Here is a 22,733-nt window from a genome sequence, read left to right as displayed (position 1 = left end):
GCGGTAATGTTTTAGCGACGCTGTTTTACAGTGAGAAATATTCAATGTGCAGGGTGTCCATTCAAATCCCATTTATCAATTCCCGGTTATTAAAAAAAAACTTAAACTACCTTAAACAAAAAAGGCGTTCAAAAATAACCCTTTAGAGATACTGTTAAAATTTTGTCAGCAGACTCTACAATGTGCAGGGCTGGTAGTGGGAATTTTATACAATTGACTAAAATATCGAAAAAAGTGACCAAAACAATAAAAAATTGACAAATAGTGACATGATCGGAAAGATATTAAAGATATGGATTCAATCTGTCGTTGAATGCGATCCGCTTTGAGAAATATTATAAATTCCCAAACCACCATGAGCATTTTACAAGCTTTTAAAAAATAAATAAAATGGTTTAATGATCTTATAAATCTTTTTCCGTAAAATCAGTATTAATTTCTAGCCTCCATTTCCTCACACAGTACTCATTTTTCTGCCACGATTTTTTGGAAGCCAACCATTGAATAAGTTGAATTTAGTCTCAGATCGCAAATTGGTTGAATTTCGGGATGTGAAAGATTGAACATAGAAAATTAATAGGAAATCTTGAAATTGAAAAAAAAATGAGGCGCAGAGAAAAACGTTCAAAGTCTTGGACAAGACAAGCAATTTTAAAGATCTCGAATATAGAAACTTCTGCAAAACTTCAAACATAGATAATTTTTCATATCTCTGGAACCTAGACAACTGTTTTGGATCGTAGTCTAAGAAAAATTATCATTATTCTGGAACGAGGAAAATTTTCTCGAAAAATCTTGATCTTCAAAAAAGTTGTCAGATTCTGGTATACAATTTCCATATAATAATAATGCTGGAACTTAGTAATTCGTGATCTTCAATTCAAACAAATTAAGAAAGTGTAGAATATAAGTTAACAGTCCGAGAAAAATTTAATGTCTCTAAAATATAGAAAAGATTCCATGAGAAATTGTCTAAAATCTGGGATTGAAAATTTGTTGATTCCAATTTGATTTCCAAGCCCATCAAATTGGAATCAACAAATTTTCAATCTGAAAAAAAGAAGATTCTACTACATGATGTTGCTATGTTTGTCGACACTAAAGCTTCCGGCCTTCAAAGATTTATCAAAATTCAGGTCTTTAAAAAAAATCTCTAGCGCTTGGAAGTTTTCCTAGACTATTTTTCAACATATTAATCTGGGAAAACTTTCAAGATGACGAAGAGATGTCGGAACCAGAGTTTATTTTTTTTCGAAACCTCAGAAAATTTGTGATTTCTCGTGATCTTAGACAATGGAAAAAATTTTGAATAAATTAATTTTTCTTGAAGATAACGGCCTTGAAACAAATGCACTCTGGCCATTCTATTTAAGAATTAAAAAAACTTATTTTTTCGGGTTTTTTTTTTCAGTTGTCTAACCTAGTTTTCCCAGTTTAATTGAAACAGATAAATATGATAAAATACTCCAAGTACCGTCACAAGTTTTATCGCATAATAAAACACAAATTCTTACTTTAAACAAAGATTATTATTTCGCTTAACTGTTGACCCTAAACAATACAGTATGTAATATGTAGTAAGGTCAAAATTTCGGGATTGGAATTGAGAAGAGAAATGCAAGGAAATTCCAATGATTTTTTTTACTAATTTGATGATTTTTTAAACTAATCTTAAAATAATCTTTACGGGATTCCAAGAGGATGATTAGAGAATGCTTATCACAATTTCAAGGAAAGTATTTTTTTTATTTTATAGTAATTTACACACTCTTGGATCATTCGTGCTTTATCCGGGTGAGATTTGAACTCATGACTTTGGAGTGAGAGGTATGGATTCAGAACCTTATGTTTTACAGACTAATCTCGGTATTCAAAGATCTCCTAATCTTGGTATCTAGAGCAGGCAATAAATAAAGCTACTAATGCTCTATGGATAAGCAAAAGAACATTCGGTAAACAGTGGGGACTGAAAGCGAAAATGATCCATTGGATTTACTCGGCAATTGTGAAATCCAGGGTTACTCAGAGAAAGTTAGAAAACTCCAAAGGTTAGCAACTCTCTCAATAATAGGTGCAATGAGAAGTAAACCATCGAAGGCAGTGGATGCTTTGCTTTAAATGCTACCATTGCATCAATTTGTACAATTAGAAGCCGAAAAGTGTGCTCTAAGGATTACAAGGTCAGCGAAACTCTTTGAAGGAGACCTTAGAGGACATCTTAGTATCAACTCTCTAGTAAGGAACAACGAAGACTGGATGGAGCAAAGATACAATTTCAATCTTCTTTTTCAAGTATTTGATCCTGGGCGTGATTCATGGCAATTTGATGGTCTGATTCTTCGTCCAGGATCGATTGTTTTTTATATAGATGGTTTAAGATGGCAGATGGCCAACTATGCTCCTAGCTGAAATCCAAGCAATTTTAGAGTGTTCTATTTGCGTAGAAACTATAAGAGTTCAAATATATACATAATGTCCGACAGTCAAATGCTCTAAATCCTTTAAAATCGGCGACATATACATCAAAACTTGTCTGGGAGTGTGTTCAATCACTTCAAAAGTTGTCTTGTCATAATCAAGTCAACTTATATTGGGTTCCTGGTCATTGCGGGATTAACGGAAACGAAAGAGCTGATGCACTAGCAAGACTCGGATCTTCTCATAAGTTCATAGGGCCAGAGCTCTTTTGTTGCTTATCGGCTGCTTCTCTTTGAATGGAGCTAAAAGCGTAGGAATTTTCAAAAGTGGAGGAAAACTAGAAGAACACTTCCATTGATAGGTCGAAGCGATTCATTAATCCAAACATTTCTGTGACCCACAAAATCCTGGAACTTTCTAAGAAAGATCTTAGCATATATACAGGTCTTATAACAGGTCATTTTCCGAGCCGTTATCACTTGAAGCTGATTGGAAAACTTCAAGATGATGTATGTCGCTGCTGCGGCATGAGCAAGAGCATGACAATGATTGACCGCCCACGGTTGCTACTTTGTTATTACCAGACCAGCTGTAATTACACAGAGAACCAATAGACGATGCTTGGGACTAGCAATCAACCTCAATGTGTAAAAACTGGTGATCTCAAACTAGGCAATACCAGCGCCAGCCGCGCCTGAACGCAGGTCAAGAAAGGAATGGGTAGGAATGTGTTGACGTGACACTCGCTTTGATGGAAGCCGAGGAGTCCTCTGCACTTCCACGAGGAATCACAGGGACGTTGGGTAAGAGGGTTGGGTTTGCAGCAGGGTTCGTTTTGGTAGACGATAAGCTGAATTGATGTCCTAACAATCGTATAACACGAAGGAGCTTGAGATTGAACCCACGGTCTTCTGCTCAGTAAGCAAAAACGTTTGCTACTAGGCAAACGAGCTCCTTTTTAATCATCGAGTTGCTGTTATTACCATGTAGTCATATTAACAAATAAAACGATTGACGAATCTTGATGTGGATAGGCTTGAGACTAGACTCAGGATGTTTTGCTCAGTAAGCAAAAACCGGTCATATCACATCATACCGTTACTCAAGTTGTTATAACTATTCAAACCCGGCACCGACGACAACGAAAGGTTTAGCAAAATACACTATAAACAAGCGATCTTACCATACATTTTTAATATGAAAGGGCCTGCGACCGCGTTTTTCTGCTCAGTAAGCAAGCCACTGCAACCGACGATCTTTCAAATCCGAAAACAAAAGGCTACGAAAAAGTATTTAGGCCATGATTAAATTCCACTATCACGCGACGTTCAATGTTTCGATTTGCTCTTTACGCATTGTTCAGGCAATCATAACAAGCTATGACCGACGTGACGATTGTTTAAAGTAATATGAGTAATATGAGTATTATTGTACAAATTACAGTACATTGTAGAAGTTATCATCTCATGATTTTGTTTTTATTTCGTTGATTGAGTCCGGTATCGAACATTTGCATGCCAAGCATGGTCGGAGTTTGAGATGGCATGAATCTGCTTCTTTATCTTGAAGTAGCTTCGTAACAGGATATGTCTCGCTCAGCCTTTATACTAGAACTACTTCACTCGGAAAACTGTAGCAAAATAATTCAAGCAGTTTTCTTGCAATGACACCATATGAAATTCTATAAATTTAGCTATCTTAGTAGGAACAACGACAAAATCATCGCTTGATTCGGGCATGAACAGATTGCGAGTAAGAGAAAAGAATAATATGAAAGTTGTAATCAAGAGGATATAATTATGAATGTACTATAAAGATGATTGATTCCAAGTGACATTACAGGTTTAAAGGTTTAAAGTATTCTTCAAGACCAAATTATGGCCTGCAAGACTAATATAAAATCAAAATAGTTACTTGGGATGAGTATATATGATCTTTCCCGGTGCAATTTGGGTTTTCCCGCATTTTCCCCGGTAAATCCGAATACCCGATTTTTTTTCAGGATTTTCCGATTGTATGGAATGTGTTGAATGTCTGTGGAAATACTGTAATTTTAGTCACAATTTGTTTAACTATTATTGATATTATAAATAAAAGTATATTTCTGAATGTTTTTCGCAAAAACCTTTTGAAGCAAAGTAGAAAACCAGAATGAGTTTCATGAATTGACCACCCTCATGGATCTTCCACTGGTACAGCCTATGACCCGTCCTATTTTTGCCAGATAAATAGTTCGATAAAGAAGGTTCCTATCTAGCATCCTGAACATCAAACACATCAAAGAATGTTTTTGCAGCTGAGATATTGGAGAAAGAGAAAATCGATGAAGAGAGTTGATCAAAGCAGATAGGACATTTTTTGAAATGTTCATCGAGATTTGATTGATAGTTTAAATGTGGAATCATAATTTAAATCGTAGGTATATGATGATTTAAGTTAATATTTTATACGATTAGTTGCACATGTAATACAGGTAATATGAAAAATACACGTACATTCATCGTTTTGAGATATAGGGGAGATGGATGTAATGTCGGTCTAAATGCCCCTAATTTGGGCTCATAAATAAATTCAGCAATCGACTAAATTTTCAATAGCGACCAAAAATATCCATTAGTACCGTCCCAATGACGCGTTCATCTAGATAAAATTGATAAATAGCAGATTTTTAGCGATGGGCCCAATCTTAGATCCATAGGCCAACATTAGAGCCATTTCCCCTATGATGAAGTTTTCCGAAGTCACGTGAGCTCCAATCAAAAATCCGTTGAAAATCATGACTATTAAAACCTACGCATACAGCATTAGATTAGGTAATGCCTAAACAATATTCTAAAAATCAATACTCTTGAGAATATAAATCATTAATTTCATCCAACGGAATCAAAATTCCATCTCGATATTCTGTGTACTATTCACGGCATTCCTGCTCACAATTATCACTTATTCACATCTCAACTCCAGCTGTAAATATCGCAATTGAAATCACATCCATCGTTATCTGCCATCGACATCAAGAGGTTCACGACCTCATCAGTGCCTGTCATTTGACAGCCAAAATCAAACCCCGAACCGGTCAAGCAAGAGGCCGGTATGCAAATTCGGTACTTGAAAATCGTCTCCGCACGTCTCCACTACTCTACCGATATTCCGTGCTCGGAAAGATGATGATGCTTACTTGTTCCACTTGTTTCCCTCGTCCAAATGCGCAATCAATTCAATCGAAAACAGGTAATCCAACAACACCGAATCGCACCGAGGAGAGAACACCGAGAGCCGACACACCACGACGCACCACGCGATTTAGTTCAAGAAACTTTACTTAACCGGACCAAGTCAAGCCTAGAACTGAACTCCGACGCCACCGACCAACCGACATGTAGCTACGTACCAGAGAGTTGAAGTTCGATAAAATATCAATCACCGCCTCACTGTTATCGGTAAGGTCTTATCTTTCACTGCAAACAGTACCTACGGTTGATAAGATCAAACCGGGCTTGTGTTGTACTGCGGTAGCCAGCGCCAGGAATTTAATTTTATCAAGTTTAAGTTTTAAGACCACTGGCCTCGGTGCAAGGGATTTCCCACGTTGCGATTTTTACAGCTACGGATCAGTTTAAAATCGTTACGTAAGTATATTTATGAGTCCAACGCAAAGCGCAGCGAATTATTAAGATTAGCAAAACTGCATTGATAATAATACGCCAATGGATGCTCACGTTTGGCGTTTGTTGGATCAATGCAGCACAGCAGCGCTTGCCGAGCGGCGAGATTTACAACCCCTTCATTGATAAAAGAAAATCGGTTCGTTAACCACGATGACGACGATGGCGGCAGTCATAAACTGATCCACTTTAAGTCGCTACCGGTGGGGCAGCTGAATTGTGTTTCGAATCGAAAGAAAATGAAAGTCCAAAGGCATGCAGGTGCAACGACGCAGGTTGCACCACATATTTACTACATGCCTCGTCGCACTATCAGGGATTCAGCCGATCGAAGACGGTGGTACTGACGGGTCTTCATAGGTGAGGCTGAAACAATCTGACATGGACTTTGACGGCCGGAACTGGGATAACGGCTGATAGCGTGAGATAAGATAAGAGGAACAAGCACGTGTTGATCGAAAGAAACCGTGCAACTCCTCATCTGGAATGGTTGATTTGATTGCAAAGCTTGTTGGTAAACATAGTGGCGACCGGGATGGGAATTCAATGATCTAGTTTTTTCCAGACGAGTATTAAATATTGAGTAATAGGTAGGTACTTGAGCCAAGCGCTTGCTTCGACTACGGTTAAGATAATATATCAGTATCAGTTCGATAAGCAGAAGGGCGAAGGGCATGATTAGGATTGCGGTACCGGTTTTACCGGTATTATCGGGTGATTCTCTGATACCGAAATATCGGTACAAGAATGTGAAAATACTTGTATGTTTGGTCAATTGAAAAATGCTTAAACCAATTCCAATTTTCGATATTAAATATATTTTAAGGTATTTTAAGTAGCACTGTCAACGAGTATTCATTTTTAAATATTATATAAAACGTCGTGATCAAACAATCTGCACAGAACAGAAGTGAAAGTATAGCAGCGCCGGTGGTGTAGTAGAAAGCGTGATTGCCTCTCACTCGAAAGGGTGTGGGTTCAATCCCAGTCGGCGCCGGCGGGATTTTCTAAGGCATAAAATCTCTGATCACGGGAAGTAAAGCCGTTGATCCTCGGTCCATGAGGCGAATCAAAATGAGAAACAGCAAGCGAAGTGCAAGCTGCAGGTAAAAGCGTTATATCTTGTATATTTGTATAGGTTTGTCATGGTGTTTACTCCAGGAGCAACCAGCTCCGTAAATCGAAGGGATTTTGTTTGGATCAAAACTCTCGTTCTCTCGTTCGGATCCTGGACAAGTTACCATTGACACGGCTCGCAGCGTACCCTCTAGCGGTTTACGAGTCTACTATCAGAACACCAGGCGTGTTTAAGATTAGCTTAAAGACGTTTGGTGAGCGAAAACGTAATGCCACGATCGCTCAAAATATCGCCTTATTCGGAGAATATTCAGTTGCAATTTCTGCCCAAGCTAACTTCTGACATACCCACCGAATACGTAAATCAGGGCTGGTAGCGATCACTGCTGTTAAAAATAGTGATTTTAGTGACCATGTTGAAGAAATAATTGACCAAATAGTGACTTATAGTTGTAAAAATAGTGACTAAACAGTGACCTAAGAGAAGAAAAGTAGTTGTTCTGATGGCACACCATGTTTGATGTTTTAGACTTATTAAATAAATATAAACACTTATGTACGATATGAACCTTTAAAGCGAAAGATTCAATAGGATGTTTATGACCTAATAACTGCAAAAACCTGGAAAACCGGGAATCCTCAGGATTTTATTAATAATGATATTTTAAAGAAAAGAATTAATTTTAATATACAAGCTTTTGTCTCGTTATTTTCATTCCCACTTTGAACATGGATGGAGTGGATTATTCTTCAGTAACAAATAAATAAAAAAAACCGTTTTGTTTTTGAACATGAATATTTCCTAGAAATTTTAAATTTGAACTAGTTCTGGACTTAATAGCGATAATACTTCAAGAAATTTTCAGAAATCTGGAGTCAAAGTCCATGCACAGTTTTAAAAGCTTGTGGAATTTCATTATAATGTCTAAGGACCTCATTTCGAGGAAGTTCTGGGAAAAAATCTTTAAGAAAAACATCAAATGCAATCTGCTTTCAAGATAGTTCTGAGGAATTTAAGCTTGTGCTTGATAGTTTTGAGTAGAATTTCAAGAAACCCTGAATTGAATTGAAGGCAAATTTTAATGACAACTCTTAGTAATTTCTGAGGAGCACAACTCCTTCAGAGGAAAATTCCCAGGGTCTTCTGAGGTTAAATTATCCTCAGTTTAAGTTTGTGGGAGAAAACGAATCCGGGTCCTTGGAATCTATTAGAAAATACTAAAAGGAGGATTACAATTAAATCTGAGAATAGCTCCAGAACATCTGCAAAGGCTTTTTACGGATAGTCTCAGTTCTGTCGAGGCTATTCGCTCCATGAGGCCGGTAAAGTACTCCTCGTATTTTCTCATGAAAATACGATAGCTTTTACGTGCTTTATCTTTAAGATCTTTTGTTATCACCTTTACATGGGTCCCATCTCATTGCTCGATTCCGGGGAATGAGATGGCGGACTCACTTGCTAACGTGGGCGCTATAGAAGGCGATATTTACGATCGACAAATCGCCTACGAAGAATTTTTCTTCATTTACCGTCAACAGTCACTCGTCAGCTCTCAGAATATTTAAGTGGAGTGAAGGGAGTTTGGGACGATGGCTATATTCGATCACTACTAAGGTGTCAAAGAGTCCTTGGTTCAGGGGTTGGATATGGGTCGAGACTACATTCGTATGATGTCTCACCTCATGTCCAATCACTATTCGTTAAACGCTCACTTGTTCCGTGTTGGGGGACAGCAATCTCTGTGAATGTGGACAAGGTTACCAGGACGCCGATCATATGATTTGGTCTTGTGCTGAGCATCGTGGAGTCAGATTTGAGCTGTACGATTCCCTTCGGGCTCGAGGTAGACAACCTAAAGTTCCAGTTCGGGATATTTTGGCTAGACTCGATCTGGAGTTTATGAAGCTCATATGTGTGTACCTTAGATTGTAAGTTTGATTAACCTTGTGTTTAATTTGTAATTTGTACGTGTTGGTTTTTTTTATGTTCGTTTTCAAGATGAGTAGAAATAAGTTCATGTTTTAGGATTAATTAAATATTTGTATCGTAAACCACATTTCAAACCTACTTCTCCCTTTTCCCATCCAAAATAATTGTAAATCTCCACTAACCTCGAGACAACCGCGAGTATCCGGTCCAGCTCCTTTAACATTAAATATAAGACATCAATAATGTTTAACGAAAATGATAACTCGGCTCTGTAAAGTTTATTCGATAGAGCCTGTACAAATAAAGTATTTAATTTAAAAAAATCTTCAAATTAATTCGGAAATTAAATTCAGGAGAGTTTGCCTAGCAAATTATGAGAAGAAATCTAAGGAATTTGTGAGGAGAAATGCCAATGAATTCTTAGGAGACTGAATTCTTTCTGTGAGTAGAATTGCAAGGGAAGGAGTGAAATTCAAATCTGAAATGAATTCAATGAATATTCGGGGAATCTTTCCAAAGGGTTTCTTATTGTTGTGAATTTCAAGATATTTCCGAGGAAAACTAAAAGAAAATTGAATTTGAAGCATCATCGAAATGTTGAGGTATATTTCAATGGAAATCAGAATGGACTATACTGAGGTCTTCAGAACTACTTGAAAGTTCCCAAATTTGTCCTGAAGTTAATGAAACTGCTTTGCAGTTCTTTTTTTGTTTGAGAAACTAGCCTGATGCTCACAATACTTCTCAATAAAATTCTTAAACATCCCTAAGCTTTCCTCAATTTTTCTAACGATCATAGGTCTCTTTTAAAGGTTTAACAATTCGCTTAAGTTCTCTAAACTTCTTTAAAATTTATGTGACTTCTCTAATGGTAACGGAACTGCTCTGAGGTTCTCGGTTCTTTTCTGAAATTCTCAAAACTTCTCCAAGGTTTTTGCAGTTCATGAAGCTTGTTGTACTGCGCTGAATTTAATTAAACCATACTAAAATTGTTTAAGCTTCTCTGAACTTCAAAACTCAGGGAAGATCTCAATTAAATTTTTAACGTATCTGAAGTTATCTGAAAATCTGGGAACTGCCTGACGTTCCCCTGAAATCCTTCCAATTTTCGAAGCTTACTATCCTTCTTTCAAAAATTCCTGAAGTTCGCGGATCTCTTCTTAAGCTCCATAGATTTCTATGAAGTTCTCGAAATGTTTCTGAAGATCACTGTCCTTCTGTGAAGATTTCCAAGTTTATCTGGATTTCTGGAACTTTTGTGGGAACTCCCGCAATTTTCATGGAATTTGAACGACATAATTAAAATAGTTCTATGGTTTTCTCTGAAGTTTTCAAGATTTTTCTGGAGTTCATGAAACTTCCCGTAAATTATTGGCACTAATTTAAAACTTTTTCGATAGTCTAGACTTTCCTGGTGGTATTAAAACTGCCTAAATGATTATTGAATTTCCTCAGGGTTCTCTAGACTGCCCTGAAGTTATCAGTATATATATATTCATAATTCCCTGACGCTTCTGACGTTTTCGAATCACAGAATTGGAATACCCCATAATTCCACGGAACTCCGTAAGTCGCTTCAAATGTGCTTAAGTTAATGGGACTATTCTGAAGCTATCTGATCGTCCTCGAAGTACTCGAAACTTCGCTGAATATCATGAAACCATCTAAAAATATCTAAATGTATTAGAAGTTCTCTGGATTTACTTGAAACTTGCTAAAAGTTCTCGCATTTTTTTATTAATGGAACTTCGTTGATGTTCTCTAATCAACTAAGCTAAATTTTCGCATTTTTTTAAATTCTTGAAATCTCCATGATATAACACCCTTAAAATACTCTCACGTTTTCCGGATGTTCATATAATTTTTATCACGTTCCAGAAATTCTCTCGGAGCTTTGCTGAAGTTTCCGGGGGTTCTTTGAGTTTCTCGAAACTTCTTTAAGGTTTCTACAATTCCTTGAAATTATTTGAACTGCCCTTTGATTCTCTAATCTGTCTTGATAATATCGAAGCTTAACTAAAGCTCTAAATTATATTGAGGATCTCAGTTCTTTTCGGAAATAAAGAGAATTCCCGTAAACACCTTTAAATTTCCCTGAAATTCTTTGGGCTTCTGTGAAGTTCCTGAAATATTTCTTAATTTTTTCATAATTTTTCTGAAGGCCTCTGTATATCCCTGAAACGGAACATCTTAAGGGTTCTCGATTTTATTTTTTCAGCACATCATGGAACTATCCTGAATTTTTCTAATTTACGATTATAGATCTTTAAACTGCTCCAATAGTCTGGACTAAAGCTACGGAAACTGCTCTTAAGATCTGAAATTTCCCAAAGATCTATAGAACTAGCTTTTCTGAGGTACTTAGAACTTCTTAAAAATCATGTTTTCTATATTTCTCAAGTTCGCTTGATACTCGTGAAGTTCTCTGAAATTCTAGGAACTTCATAAAAGTTTCTGAAAATTTTCGGATGCTAAAAGAATCGCTTTGAGGTTCTTAAAGTTTCTTATAGTAAGTTCACCATATTTTCAGCGAATTAACTTCCCTTATTTTATGGAGCTTCACTGAAATTCTCAGCATATCTTTTCATTACTCAGAACATCTTCAAAGTTCCTATTATTGTGAAGTAAATGGGACTGCATTGAAGATCTCTAATATTTAATAAAATTAATTACGAACTTGAAATAAATCATTTTTTTTTTATTCTGGCACTTTGAAAATTTTCAATATCTATGCGAAACTTCAAGATATTGAATAATTTTAGATCTTGGACTTACTCAAATTAAGGAATTTTTTTTTAACTTCATAAAGTGAGAAATTAAGTAAGCGTTAAACTTCAGCATTCAATGGAGTTGATTGTAAAGCTGTATCTTTAAAACTGATTGCCATGTCTTGAAAACGTTTGGGTAAATTGCTATTGTTTTGATCTGCAAAAAAAAACATATTTGGAATTTATCCGTTAGAGTTCTGGAAAACTCAGGTAATTTTATTTAGAAAGATGAGTAGACACTAGACTGATGCAAAATTTGAAATTTTTGCTCCACAGTACTCAAACGGTTTCAAATCAGGTCCTGATTAGCCTCCCAAAATTTAAACTCATTTGATTAAAAACTGACTTGGCACAAACTATTCGAAGTTTATATGGAAATTACTATGGGAAAACCAAACTTTTTGTTCATTGTCTTCTACCCATTTTCAATATTGCTTTTTCGAATATTTCTATAACTATAATTATGAGAAATTTTCTAAGCTACAACTGTGCGGAATAACGTTTTTCAGCCGAATGTCAAATTAAATTGTTATTAATTGTTTAAGAGATTGACAATCTTATGGCATGATCAAGCAGCTGTTCTGTAGGCAACACTGTATTCTGCAGTGTGACATAGTAGCCATGATATTTGTGCTCTATTCGTCGCAACCAGAAACACCAATGTTGCCTGCTGAACAGTTGAATGAGCATAATCATAAGACATCAGTGGATTGAATCATTAATAACTTTTGTTCCTTACATTTGATTGAAAAGTGGTTTACAACAAAGTTGTAGCTGGGAAAATTTGCTACAATCACTGTTATCATTTTTAAAAGCATAGTGATGTGGTGAATTGTTAGATAGATATCAACAAAAACATAAGTTTTCCCATAGTAATTCCCATATAAACTTGAAATGGTTTGTGCCAAGTCAGTTTCTTACTAAAGAAGTTCAAATTTTGGGAGGCTAAGCAGGACCCAATTTGGAACCTTTTAGGCACTGTGGAGCGAAAATTTCAAATTTTGCATCAGTCTAGTAGACACCCTGTAGATAGAGAAAGACGATTAAACGTCACAAAAAAAGTTGAAAATAGTGACTGATTACAAGAAAAAGTGACTTTAGTGACTTGGCATTAAAAAAGAAACTTTTTAGTGACTGGTTTGAAAAAAGTGACTATGTCACTAAAAAGTAACTCGCTACCAGCCCTGGTAAATGTGCAGCAACTAGCAATCCAAGAGCACCTAATGCTAGCGGATCTCACATTTTTCGAGCCTGGATCGATTAATTCAATCATCGGTGCAGAATACTAGTATGACTTATTGGAGGATGGTAAAATCAAACTATTTAATGATGGACCCACTCTTCAAGAAACCGTGTTTGGCTGGGTCGTGTCTGGACGCCTACCCGGATCCTCACTAACAGTACCACGAAGCGTTTCCTATCCTTGCGGTGCTCCAGGTCTAAATGATCTTCTCACCAAATTTCGGGAACTCGAGTCCTGTAACTCTGGAGGCACGTTGTCAGTTGAAGAGTCAACGTGTGAAGATATTTTCGAACGCACTGGTAGGTTCGTAGAAGCTCTCCCGAAAAAAGGAAGCTGTCATTCAGAAGCTGGGTGATTCCAAGGCCAACGCACTAAAACGGTTCCATGGGCTGGAACGCCGGTTCTCAACCAACACTGCCTTAAAGGAGGCGTATTTCGACTTCATCAATGAATATAAGTCCATGGGCCATATGGAAGAAGTTACAGGAGGAAGAGAAGTACAACGACAAGGCTTCGTGTTGTGTTCGACGCTTCATGTCGCACATCGACAGGCCTCGTTGAACGATGGATTGATGGTAGGACCCGGCGTCCAAGACTATCTTCTCGCCATTGCGCTACGTTTTCGGTTTTGGAGGTATGCATTCGTTGCACATGTGGCAAAAATGTATAGGATGGTGAAATTGTACCTTGTGGACCCTCTCTACTTCAGAGCATTTTTTGGAGACTATCTTGCGGCGATTCCGTCAAGGAATACAAATTAACCACGGTCACCTATGGAACTAGCTCTGCGCCGTACCTTGCAATGAAGTGCCTTCAACGCTTGGGAAGAGAAGGTGAAGCTACACCTTCTTTTGACGGCAAAGGTAGTCAAAAGGGACTTCTACTTTAACGATTTATTGAGTGGGACTGATGATTTGGAGGAAGGAAAGTCTCTTTAGACAGATCTGATAGATCTGACGAATTCAGCAGGCTTCATCCTGCTTCATGGAGCTCGAACAGCGCTGAATTACTCTCCATCGTTCCGAGCGAACTTCGGAACGAACGAACTTCTTTTGAATTGGATTCGTCATCGCCTGCCGTCAAAACTCTTGGTTTGATGTGGGAGCCAGCTGCTGATATTTTCCGATTTACCGTTCTCAAGCTTGAATCGGACGCACCCATCACCAAGAGAACCGTCTTGTCAGAATCAGCTAAGATTTTCGATCCACTTGGATTGATTGGTCCGGTAGTTATACAAGCAAAAATCTTCCTCCAATCTCTTTGGAAGCAGAAGTGTGATTGGGATGATTTGCTACCGGAAGAGTTGCAGAACACGTGGATTGAATTTCGACGAAATTTTCTAGCATTAGATACTCTCACCGTACCACGCTGGGTCTCTTTCTCCCATAGTCTAGCCACGGTAGAGCTACACGGGTTTTGTGACGCTTCCAACGCTGCTTATGGCGCATGTCTTAACCTTCGATGCGTCACTATCAACGGTGAAATAACCGTTTGTCTGATCACTGCCAAATCGAGGGTCGCACCACTAGATGATTTGAAGCCGAAGAACAAGGTTCTATCCACACCCCGACTTGAGCTTTCCGCAGCGCTCTTGTTGGGTCATTTGTACGAAAAGGTCTGCAGTAGTATCCAGATTCCGAATCCAGGGATATTCCAACGGTACCGGTAAGAACATTTTGTTCCTTCAAGCCGGATTCCGCTACAATGGCAACCGACGAGTCATCCACAGGGCCTGATCAACCCGATCGGAGGGCTACAGTCGTCATCGTCGTAGCATCGTAGACCGCTAATGACCAAGTTGACCAATTCAAATTAGGTACTGAGGCCTCCGCTCCAGGCAAGTTCTGTTGTTGTTCATAAATTCAAGGTAAAAAGCACCCTTTCATTTCTAGCTTCGATTGATGTTAGCATTTCACACCAGCGTTAGAAGCCTATGGTTGTGTATGAAGCGCGCATCATTGTAGGTTCATCGGCAGTATATACGAAGTTTGAAATCAAAACAAATCAATCCAATAGTAAGTAGAAGTTAGAACTTGAAAACCATTCTTCTTTCTTCTTCATCGCATTTCAAGCTTATTGCTTATCGCATATTAGCTTATTGCGTGCTCTCAACTCGTGTTCTGGATGCACTTTCACAGTTATTAATTGAAAGCTTTCGATACCTGTACCATTTTTGCATTAGTATAATTGTGTACAATCATTCTTCTATGCCCAGGGAAGTCGCGAAATTTTCCAACCCGAAAAATTCCTAGACCGGACCGGGAATCAAACCCAGCCACCTCCAGCATGGTCTTGCTTTGTAGCTGTGCCTTTACCGACTGAGCTAAGGGAGGCCACATGAAAACCAGTTAGCCAGAAATTACACGATCGGTCGGAAGAGTTAGTCCAGCATTTGATTGAAATCCATATGATTTCAAGGCGACCGGTATGTTTAAGATTAGCTTAAAGCAGTAAAGCTGGTAACCCGAAAATGTTCCACACTATCGAAACAGTATTATTCTCTCACTCTTATCAGTTCGTTTACTATCATTTCGCATTCCTTATCCTTATTCCTTATTCCTGATGTTAAATACTGTTAGGCCCGATCTACCGTAATCGGTATAATTCGCGAGTTTATATTCACCACACTGACCCTTGTGTATCGTACTATATACACAAGGCAGAGGGCAGTTAGTTAGATTCACCTCGAATAAAACGATTTTGCAAAAACCTTATCCAGCTAAATAAAGGTGAATTTTCTTTTGTTCGGTTCACGTATCCAACCTGTGTTTTTAGTGAATTCCTGCAAATTCAGAATCCAGGGATATTACAACGGTACCGGTAAGAACAAGGGGGCTCATGACTAAATTGGACGATGTTTATCCAACAGCATTCGTACTCGCGGTGGCGGTATCCTCATCGCTGTTTTCAACGCATTCGCCTCCTGCGTGATCGTCGACGAACTATTTACTACAATTGAAGCGCTTGGGGTTAAGGTCAGCCTCACTTCGTGGAACATCCTCATTGGAGCGGTGTAAATTCCCCCTGAACGTCAACATGACTGCAGAACAATGCAGCTTCATCTGGATGCTGCAGAATTCGTCCTTGGCTGATATAAAAGATGAGCTTCTTCTGCTTGGTGATTTTAATCAGCCTGGGCTTATCTGGTCGCCCTCATGCCAGGGTTATGCGTAGCCAGATCCGATTGCACCTTCAACTACTCCTACCAGCCGCTTGCTTGTAGACGGCACGGCTTTTCATGGACTGAGCCAGATAAACCTTGTTCCCAATTTCCAGTCTCGTTTTCTTGACTTGGTTTTTGTACTGTGTCGTCGCTGAAGCACCTGACGTCATCGTTCCTCTTGACAATTTCCACCCTGCTTTGGATATATCTATCGCGAATGGATCTCAAATTCGTTTTGATCAAACCTTGACTGCCACTCGGCTCAATTTTCGGAAGACCGATTTCCGTTTGCTGAGGCGTTCTTTGTACCGGATCGACTGGAACGTCATGAATGACCTTGATATCGATACAGCAGTCGCTCGCTATAATTGCCTTTTGCGCGACTGTGTTTGTGCTTCAGTACCGAAGGGCCTACCTCAAAGAAAACCGCCTTGGTCTAACGCTACTCTCCGCAACCTGAAACGAGTGCGAACTAGAGCTCTCCACGCTCTCACTCATCGACGATGTGCCCTTACCAAACGAAATTTTCCAATTGCCAGCAATGATTAACGCCACTACAACAAGCTTCTTCACTAGAGGTATGTAATTCGTACTCAACATAATCTGCAAAGCCACCCCAAGGGATTCTGGTCGTTTGTGAATACGAAGAGGAACGAAACTGGGCTGCCGTCAAAAAATTTTCTCGGCAATGTGATTGTTTTTTGCCGATGACTTGGTAAATAGGGGAATTTACGTATTCTCGTCAATCTAAGCAGCATCCGGACTTCTATTAGCAGTTTCTCAGCGTCACACACATATATTATGGGTTTGTTTATTGACATTTATCTGCTGCTTGCTGTTCTATCAATTCCAATCGACAGAATTGATCAAAACGGGTTGAACACGTTTTTACAACGCTCCAAACTTCTCAGGTGAGTGTGACTATTGTCGGCAGTCTCTTTTTCTTCGGCACCATTTCCATTTGAACTGCGTGTTAACCAGCTATTCTACTATCGGCAACTCGAAATCAGCCATATTTTGTAGTGTGTATATTTCATTTAAAGAAAAATCTGGCATAACAGGATTGCTCAGTCGTAAAAATGTAATAAGATTGAAGCTGAAAGGGTAAGGAATCGGTTGAATACATTCAGTGAAGAGTTTTGATGGGAAAATACAGCAAAATTAATGTTTCAATTTCGGTTGCCGAAAACAGTCAATGGGTGCCGAAGCCATAATTTACCCTAGTCGTTCGAAGCTATGCAAAATCTTCTTGAAATCTTTAATGATTGGTGTGAACGTAATTTTATGATCCTGTGAGTCTCAAAGTGCTGCGTAATTAATTTCCGTCGAACTAGGACTGCCGTTTTGTTTGATTATAACGTTGCTGGGACTGCAGTTCAACGTGTCGATCACGTTAAAGACCTCGGTGTCATGTTTGATGAAAAGCTCACATACACTCGCCACTTCTCAACCACGATCGACAAAGCAAATCGACAGCTTGGATTGATGTTCAAGATCTTTAAGAAATTCCGTGATCCTCTGAGTTTTAAAGCCCATTGGTACGCTCACTACTGGAATTCGCGTGTGTTGTCTGGAATCCCTACCAAGCAGTTTGGAGTGCACGATTTGAAGCTGCTCAGCGCAAATTCGTCAGATACGCACTGCGCTATCTTCCAAGGACTTTAGGGAATATCCAAAATATTCACATAAGTTTTGAAAATTTCAGGTAAGTTCCGAGGATTGCATGATAGTCCTGTACTTAGTGAAGTTTAAAGATCTTCAAGGGTAAGTTCTGAGGAGTTCAGGACAATTCCATGAACCTTAAAAAATCGTGAGCGTCATGAAGATCAAAGAACTTCACGACAGTTGCAACAACTTCAAGAATTGTATAAGAACTTCCAGAAATCTTCTGGTAAATTTAAAGATCTATAAAAAAAAAATTTAGAGAGTTTCGGCAAAGTTTTGACAGATTCAGGGCAGTTCATTAGAACATTTTTGGGGACATTTGGGAAACTCTTAAAACCTCAGAAATTTATTGAAAAGATGGTTCGATTAATTACAAAAAACTGTAGGAAATTTACAGATGTTCCAAGAACAATGTCCAGAAAAAAAACGACACCGGTGGTGTAGTGGTAAGCGTGATTACCTCTCACCCCAGCAAGCCTAGGTTCAATCCCAGTCGGTGCCGCCAGGATGTTCTGAGGCATAACATATCTGATCACGCCTTCCTTTGGAAGGGATGTAAAGCCGTTAGTCCCCGGTTCATGAGTTGATGGGTCGATATGTAGGGTCCAGGTGTGGGAGCTGCCTCCCTGGCGTCGGTAGCATTGGTGCAAAGCACGGAAAATAAGATTGACGGAAAACAAATCAAGGAAAAAAATCGAAATGATCGTCTTGACAGACATATTTCGAATTTTACTTAATACCTGTTTCGCAATGAACTTTTTTTTATTAATTATGAAATTATTTTAGAGGAACAGACAAAGGGTTAAAGAACTTTTGGATGCTTTATAGAAATTCCAAGAACCTCAGACAAATCACAGGGATCTTAAGGGTAGTCCCAATAACTTCAGGCAAATCCAAACTTTTAGGGAAGTTTAAATCTATAAAGGATAATTTCTGTTAATTCAGGATAACTCTATAAATTCTAACTTAAGTTCAGATAACTCCTAAGAAATTTAGAAAACTTCATACATATTTTGGAAACATGTAATGTTCCAGGAGATTCTGAAGAAATTTCCAGGGGAATTCTAAGGAAAGTTTCTACACTTTTCTAAATTCTAAATGACATACCACGAGATTTCCTTGTAAACAATATAATGGAGAAAAATTGAAGCATTTTTTTCCTTGATTTGTTTTCCGTCGATCTTGTGTTCCGCACTGAGTTCCAATGCAACCGACGCAGTGGTAGGCAGCTCCCACACATGGACTGATCAACTCATGGACCGGGGACCAACGGCTTAAACTTCCCTTCCGAAGGAAGGCGTGGAATTCCCACCAGTAATTGCTTTTTAGCTTTCTCAGAGTTGCGACCTATCACAATCACGATCGTCAAAAAGCTGATGGTAGTAACGCTTAATACATTAAATGTGGTTGTCGAAGCACTCTCCATGACCATCCATCAAGTTGCCGAAAGAAGTAAAAAGGAACTGGTGAATGTCGTCTTCGGTGTTGATCCATCACCGATCTGGTCATTCCCGTCCCGTTGCTTACTTATGTGAGTGTGTTGGTGAGAGGGCCCAACAGCTTCCGTTTAATTTTGCCAGCTTTGTTCGTAGCTCACATAGTCGCGAGTGCCGAACTTAAAAGGCGTAGGCATTGTTTTCATTTTCTTCTGTCGTTTCGCTTTTTCTCATCATCGTACTGCAGAAGTCTTCACTCTTTTCGTTGTGCTTTACATCATCAGTAGCGACCATTACTGGTGATTGTTGTTTGCCATGGCTCTACCTCTCACTGCGTGATAAAACGTTCTGTAAGCGATAGTCGGTTGATGCGTTGACGAGTGTCGAGTGAGTGTCATGATATTTTGCATCACTGGTTCTGATGATAATTTCAATAGAATTAGACTCAGGAGGATTCCTGCGGAGAGGTTTTAATTCTAGCCTAGTCTGGTATACATATACTATGATTCCTGAGGAAAGTTTAGGTTAAAATGTTGAGATTATTTTCTTAGGAATTGAGTTCTGAATGTTTCTTTATTTGTAATAGGCTAATATAAAAGAATTTGGAAAAGTAACGCAACAGTTGACAAAGTTAAAATCTTCATGGCTCAGATATTATGGCAATTTCAGAGATGTATGCATATTAAATGCATATGTTTACCAAACTTTAGCCTATTCGGAACATCAAATTGGAAATAATTACTCATATTCCTCCAAACACCTTCTGACGTATTACATTTAAGTAAAAAAAAAAAATGTATGACATTTCAAAAACAAAATGCAGGAGAATTCTGAGAATTTCAAAGTTAAGACTCTCAAATTCTTGCAAAGATATGCTAGCGGTATTTTTTGCATTGTGTAAAGAGTTCTGAGATCCATTGATTATCAGGAAACTCCGAACAGGAATGTATCATCATTGAGAGAAATATTTTCTACTTCTCGGGAATTCCAAGAAGAAGCTCAAGTCAATTGTTGATTGTATAGAATCATATTAATTCCTGAAATATTTTTTTTTAATTTGTCGAGCATAGATGATCATTGTGTTACAACATTTGTTGGTGTATGAATACTAATTTCAAAGTCAGTTAAATAGCCACAAATACTAAATAACACACACACACATTTGTCTACACATGCTGTTAACAGTTAGTATATAATCAGAAATCAATAAATCATGCATGAAACTATCCACTAAAATCATTTATGATTAGTGCAAATAAAAATAGAAGCTATCAAGTCACTTTTTTTTTAAATCGAATAATGTCCCTTCAGTAGCGAACCAATAATAAGATGAATGATAATCGGCTGCTAATTTTACTATGAAACCACAATTCCAACCGTGTTAGTGCATGCATAAAACCGAATCACACAAACGTCGCTTCCAATCGGCGGACGTTACTTACTGCACATCCTCCTCGATGAACATTTTGGACGAACTAATGTTGACGAATTTCCTCAAACTTCAGTATGAAATGATTGATAATTTAGCTTAGTCTAAGCCAGGCGACTTCTCTTTGCGCTTACGTACAACACTACACTTATCTAAATGGAATATTTTTGAATGATTTTTCTTTTCGCTTAATCTGCGAGGACACCACAAACAAAATAACTAAACGAATCGCACTATTTTGCCTCACTCACTTTAGGGATTGAGCTTTCCGGTTACTCTTTTGACGCGACGACTGTCGAGATCGACTCGAAGCTCATCCTCCGCTGATACGAACTGAAAATCCGCCGTTGTCGTCGTCGTTTTCTCGTTGCCCGTTGAGATTTATAATCTGCGAAACTGACGGGGCAATAATTGTCTGTCGCGCTGGTGCCACCGGCAGGAGATTCTGTAAGATAAGAAAATAGAGATAAACAAACGTGTGAGTGGGTTCCAGTGGTAAGTGGGACATATACATCGTTCGAGAAGATTGAAGTACGTCAGCTGAGTCGGTAGGGTAGATGTGAACTGGCTTATTTTTTTGCTTCAGACTTGAGCACTTAAGTTGGATTACGTGTGTGAGCGCCGTGATTAGAAGTTTGAAAACCGGTTGGCTGCAAGTGCAAGTGGTACCAGTTTCTAGCAAAATGTCAATTACTTGCTAATAGTTTGCGCAATCGGAAAATCGATCAGGTTTTCAGCGAGGTTATCAGGACTACGACCTCTGCGAACTGCTGCTGCCGAGATCGTTTGAGTGAAACTGCTTCTTAATATGACTCGATTAAATTCTTCTAGACCAGGGACATCGTTGCGTAAGTTGAAAAAGTTTGTCGTTTCGACTTGCGAAATGAGGCCCCAGTTTCTTATGACCATTCGAGCTGCCAAAATGATTATTAGCTAAAATTAAACATCCTTTCATAATTGTACATTAGGGTGGGTCAACTTTACAATCCCTTGTTCCCCCATTGGTCTTCCATTGCGTAGTGAGGTCCCCAACAACTGTGCAAAATTTGAACGAACTTGGTTATAATCTCGATATACGGAAGTACTTTAAATGTTGTACAAACTTAGATTAAGAATACTATACAAAACTTCTTTATGGGGATGGTTCTGGAATATGCAAGTTTTTGAAATTTTGGACTTAAAAGTTATAATACTTCAAGAAATTTACAGGAGTCCAATTCCTTGTAAATTTTTAAAGGCTCATGGGCTTTATTATAATTTCTAAGGACCTCATTCCCAGAGAGTTCTGGGAAAAATCAACTTCGAGAAAAACATCAAGTGCAATCTGCTTTCCTGAATTGAGTTCAAATCAAATTTTAATAAAAACTCGTAGGAATTTCTGAGGAGTATGAGGATAATTTCACGAAGAGTGTTTGGGGAATACGAATCTGGCGCAAAAGTCCTTGAAAATTTATGGAAAATACTTATGGGGTGAGGGAAATGCTAAAAGGAGAATTACATTTAAATCTGAGCATAATTCCATGAGATCTTCAAAGCAATTCGGCAAAGAATTCGGGGAGAGTTTTCAAATAAAATAATGAGGAGAAAATTCCAATTAAATTATGAGTAGAATTCCAAGGGAAGGAGTGAGATTCGAAAGACAATCTGGAGTGAATTCAATGAGAATTCTGAGAATCTTTCCAAAGAGTTTCTTTCTGAGAAGAATTTCATGGCACTTCCGAGCGAAATTGAATTCGGAGAATAATAGTTTCAACGAATTTTTGCGATTATTTCAATAGAATTGCAAGAAGTATTCTAAGTATATTCTGGTGATAGTTTTCAATGAATTCAGAGAAGCGATCCAAGTGAATTTCTAGATCAATTCTATGAGAGTTTCGGGACAATACAAAGCGAATTCTGAGGAGAACCGCAAGGAAGATTCTGAGGTCTGCAGAACTAC

The 22,733-nt window shown here is 38.3% G+C and overlaps 1 protein-coding gene across 2 annotated transcripts in view; it reads right to left on the bottom strand.

The window, feature by feature from the left end:
- Acsl (Acyl-CoA synthetase long-chain) overlaps window positions 1–22,733 on the bottom strand; it is a 104,456-nt gene that overhangs the window by 23,309 nt on the left and 58,414 nt on the right. The window contains exon 2 of one of the 2 annotated variants that reach the window (XM_065223532.1): window positions 21,046–21,239. Coding sequence is in view for 1 of the 2 variants with exons in the window: in XM_065223531.1 (XP_065079603.1) it covers window positions 20,808–20,830 (23 nt within the window). In the remaining variant the exon portion in view is untranslated. Of the gene's footprint in view, window positions 1–20,807; window positions 20,983–21,045; window positions 21,240–22,733 lie in introns of those variants that run through there. The other variant, XM_065223531.1, reaches the window with a different exon arrangement.

The sequence above is a fragment of the Ochlerotatus camptorhynchus genome, unplaced genomic scaffold (genome assembly GCF_037179485.1).
Source record: "Ochlerotatus camptorhynchus isolate MF236.1 unplaced genomic scaffold, CSIRO-AGI_Acam_v1.1 ptg000193l, whole genome shotgun sequence".
Lineage (NCBI taxonomy): Eukaryota > Metazoa > Arthropoda > Insecta > Diptera > Culicidae > Ochlerotatus > Ochlerotatus camptorhynchus.
This window is presented reverse-complemented; position numbering and strand designations above follow the sequence as displayed.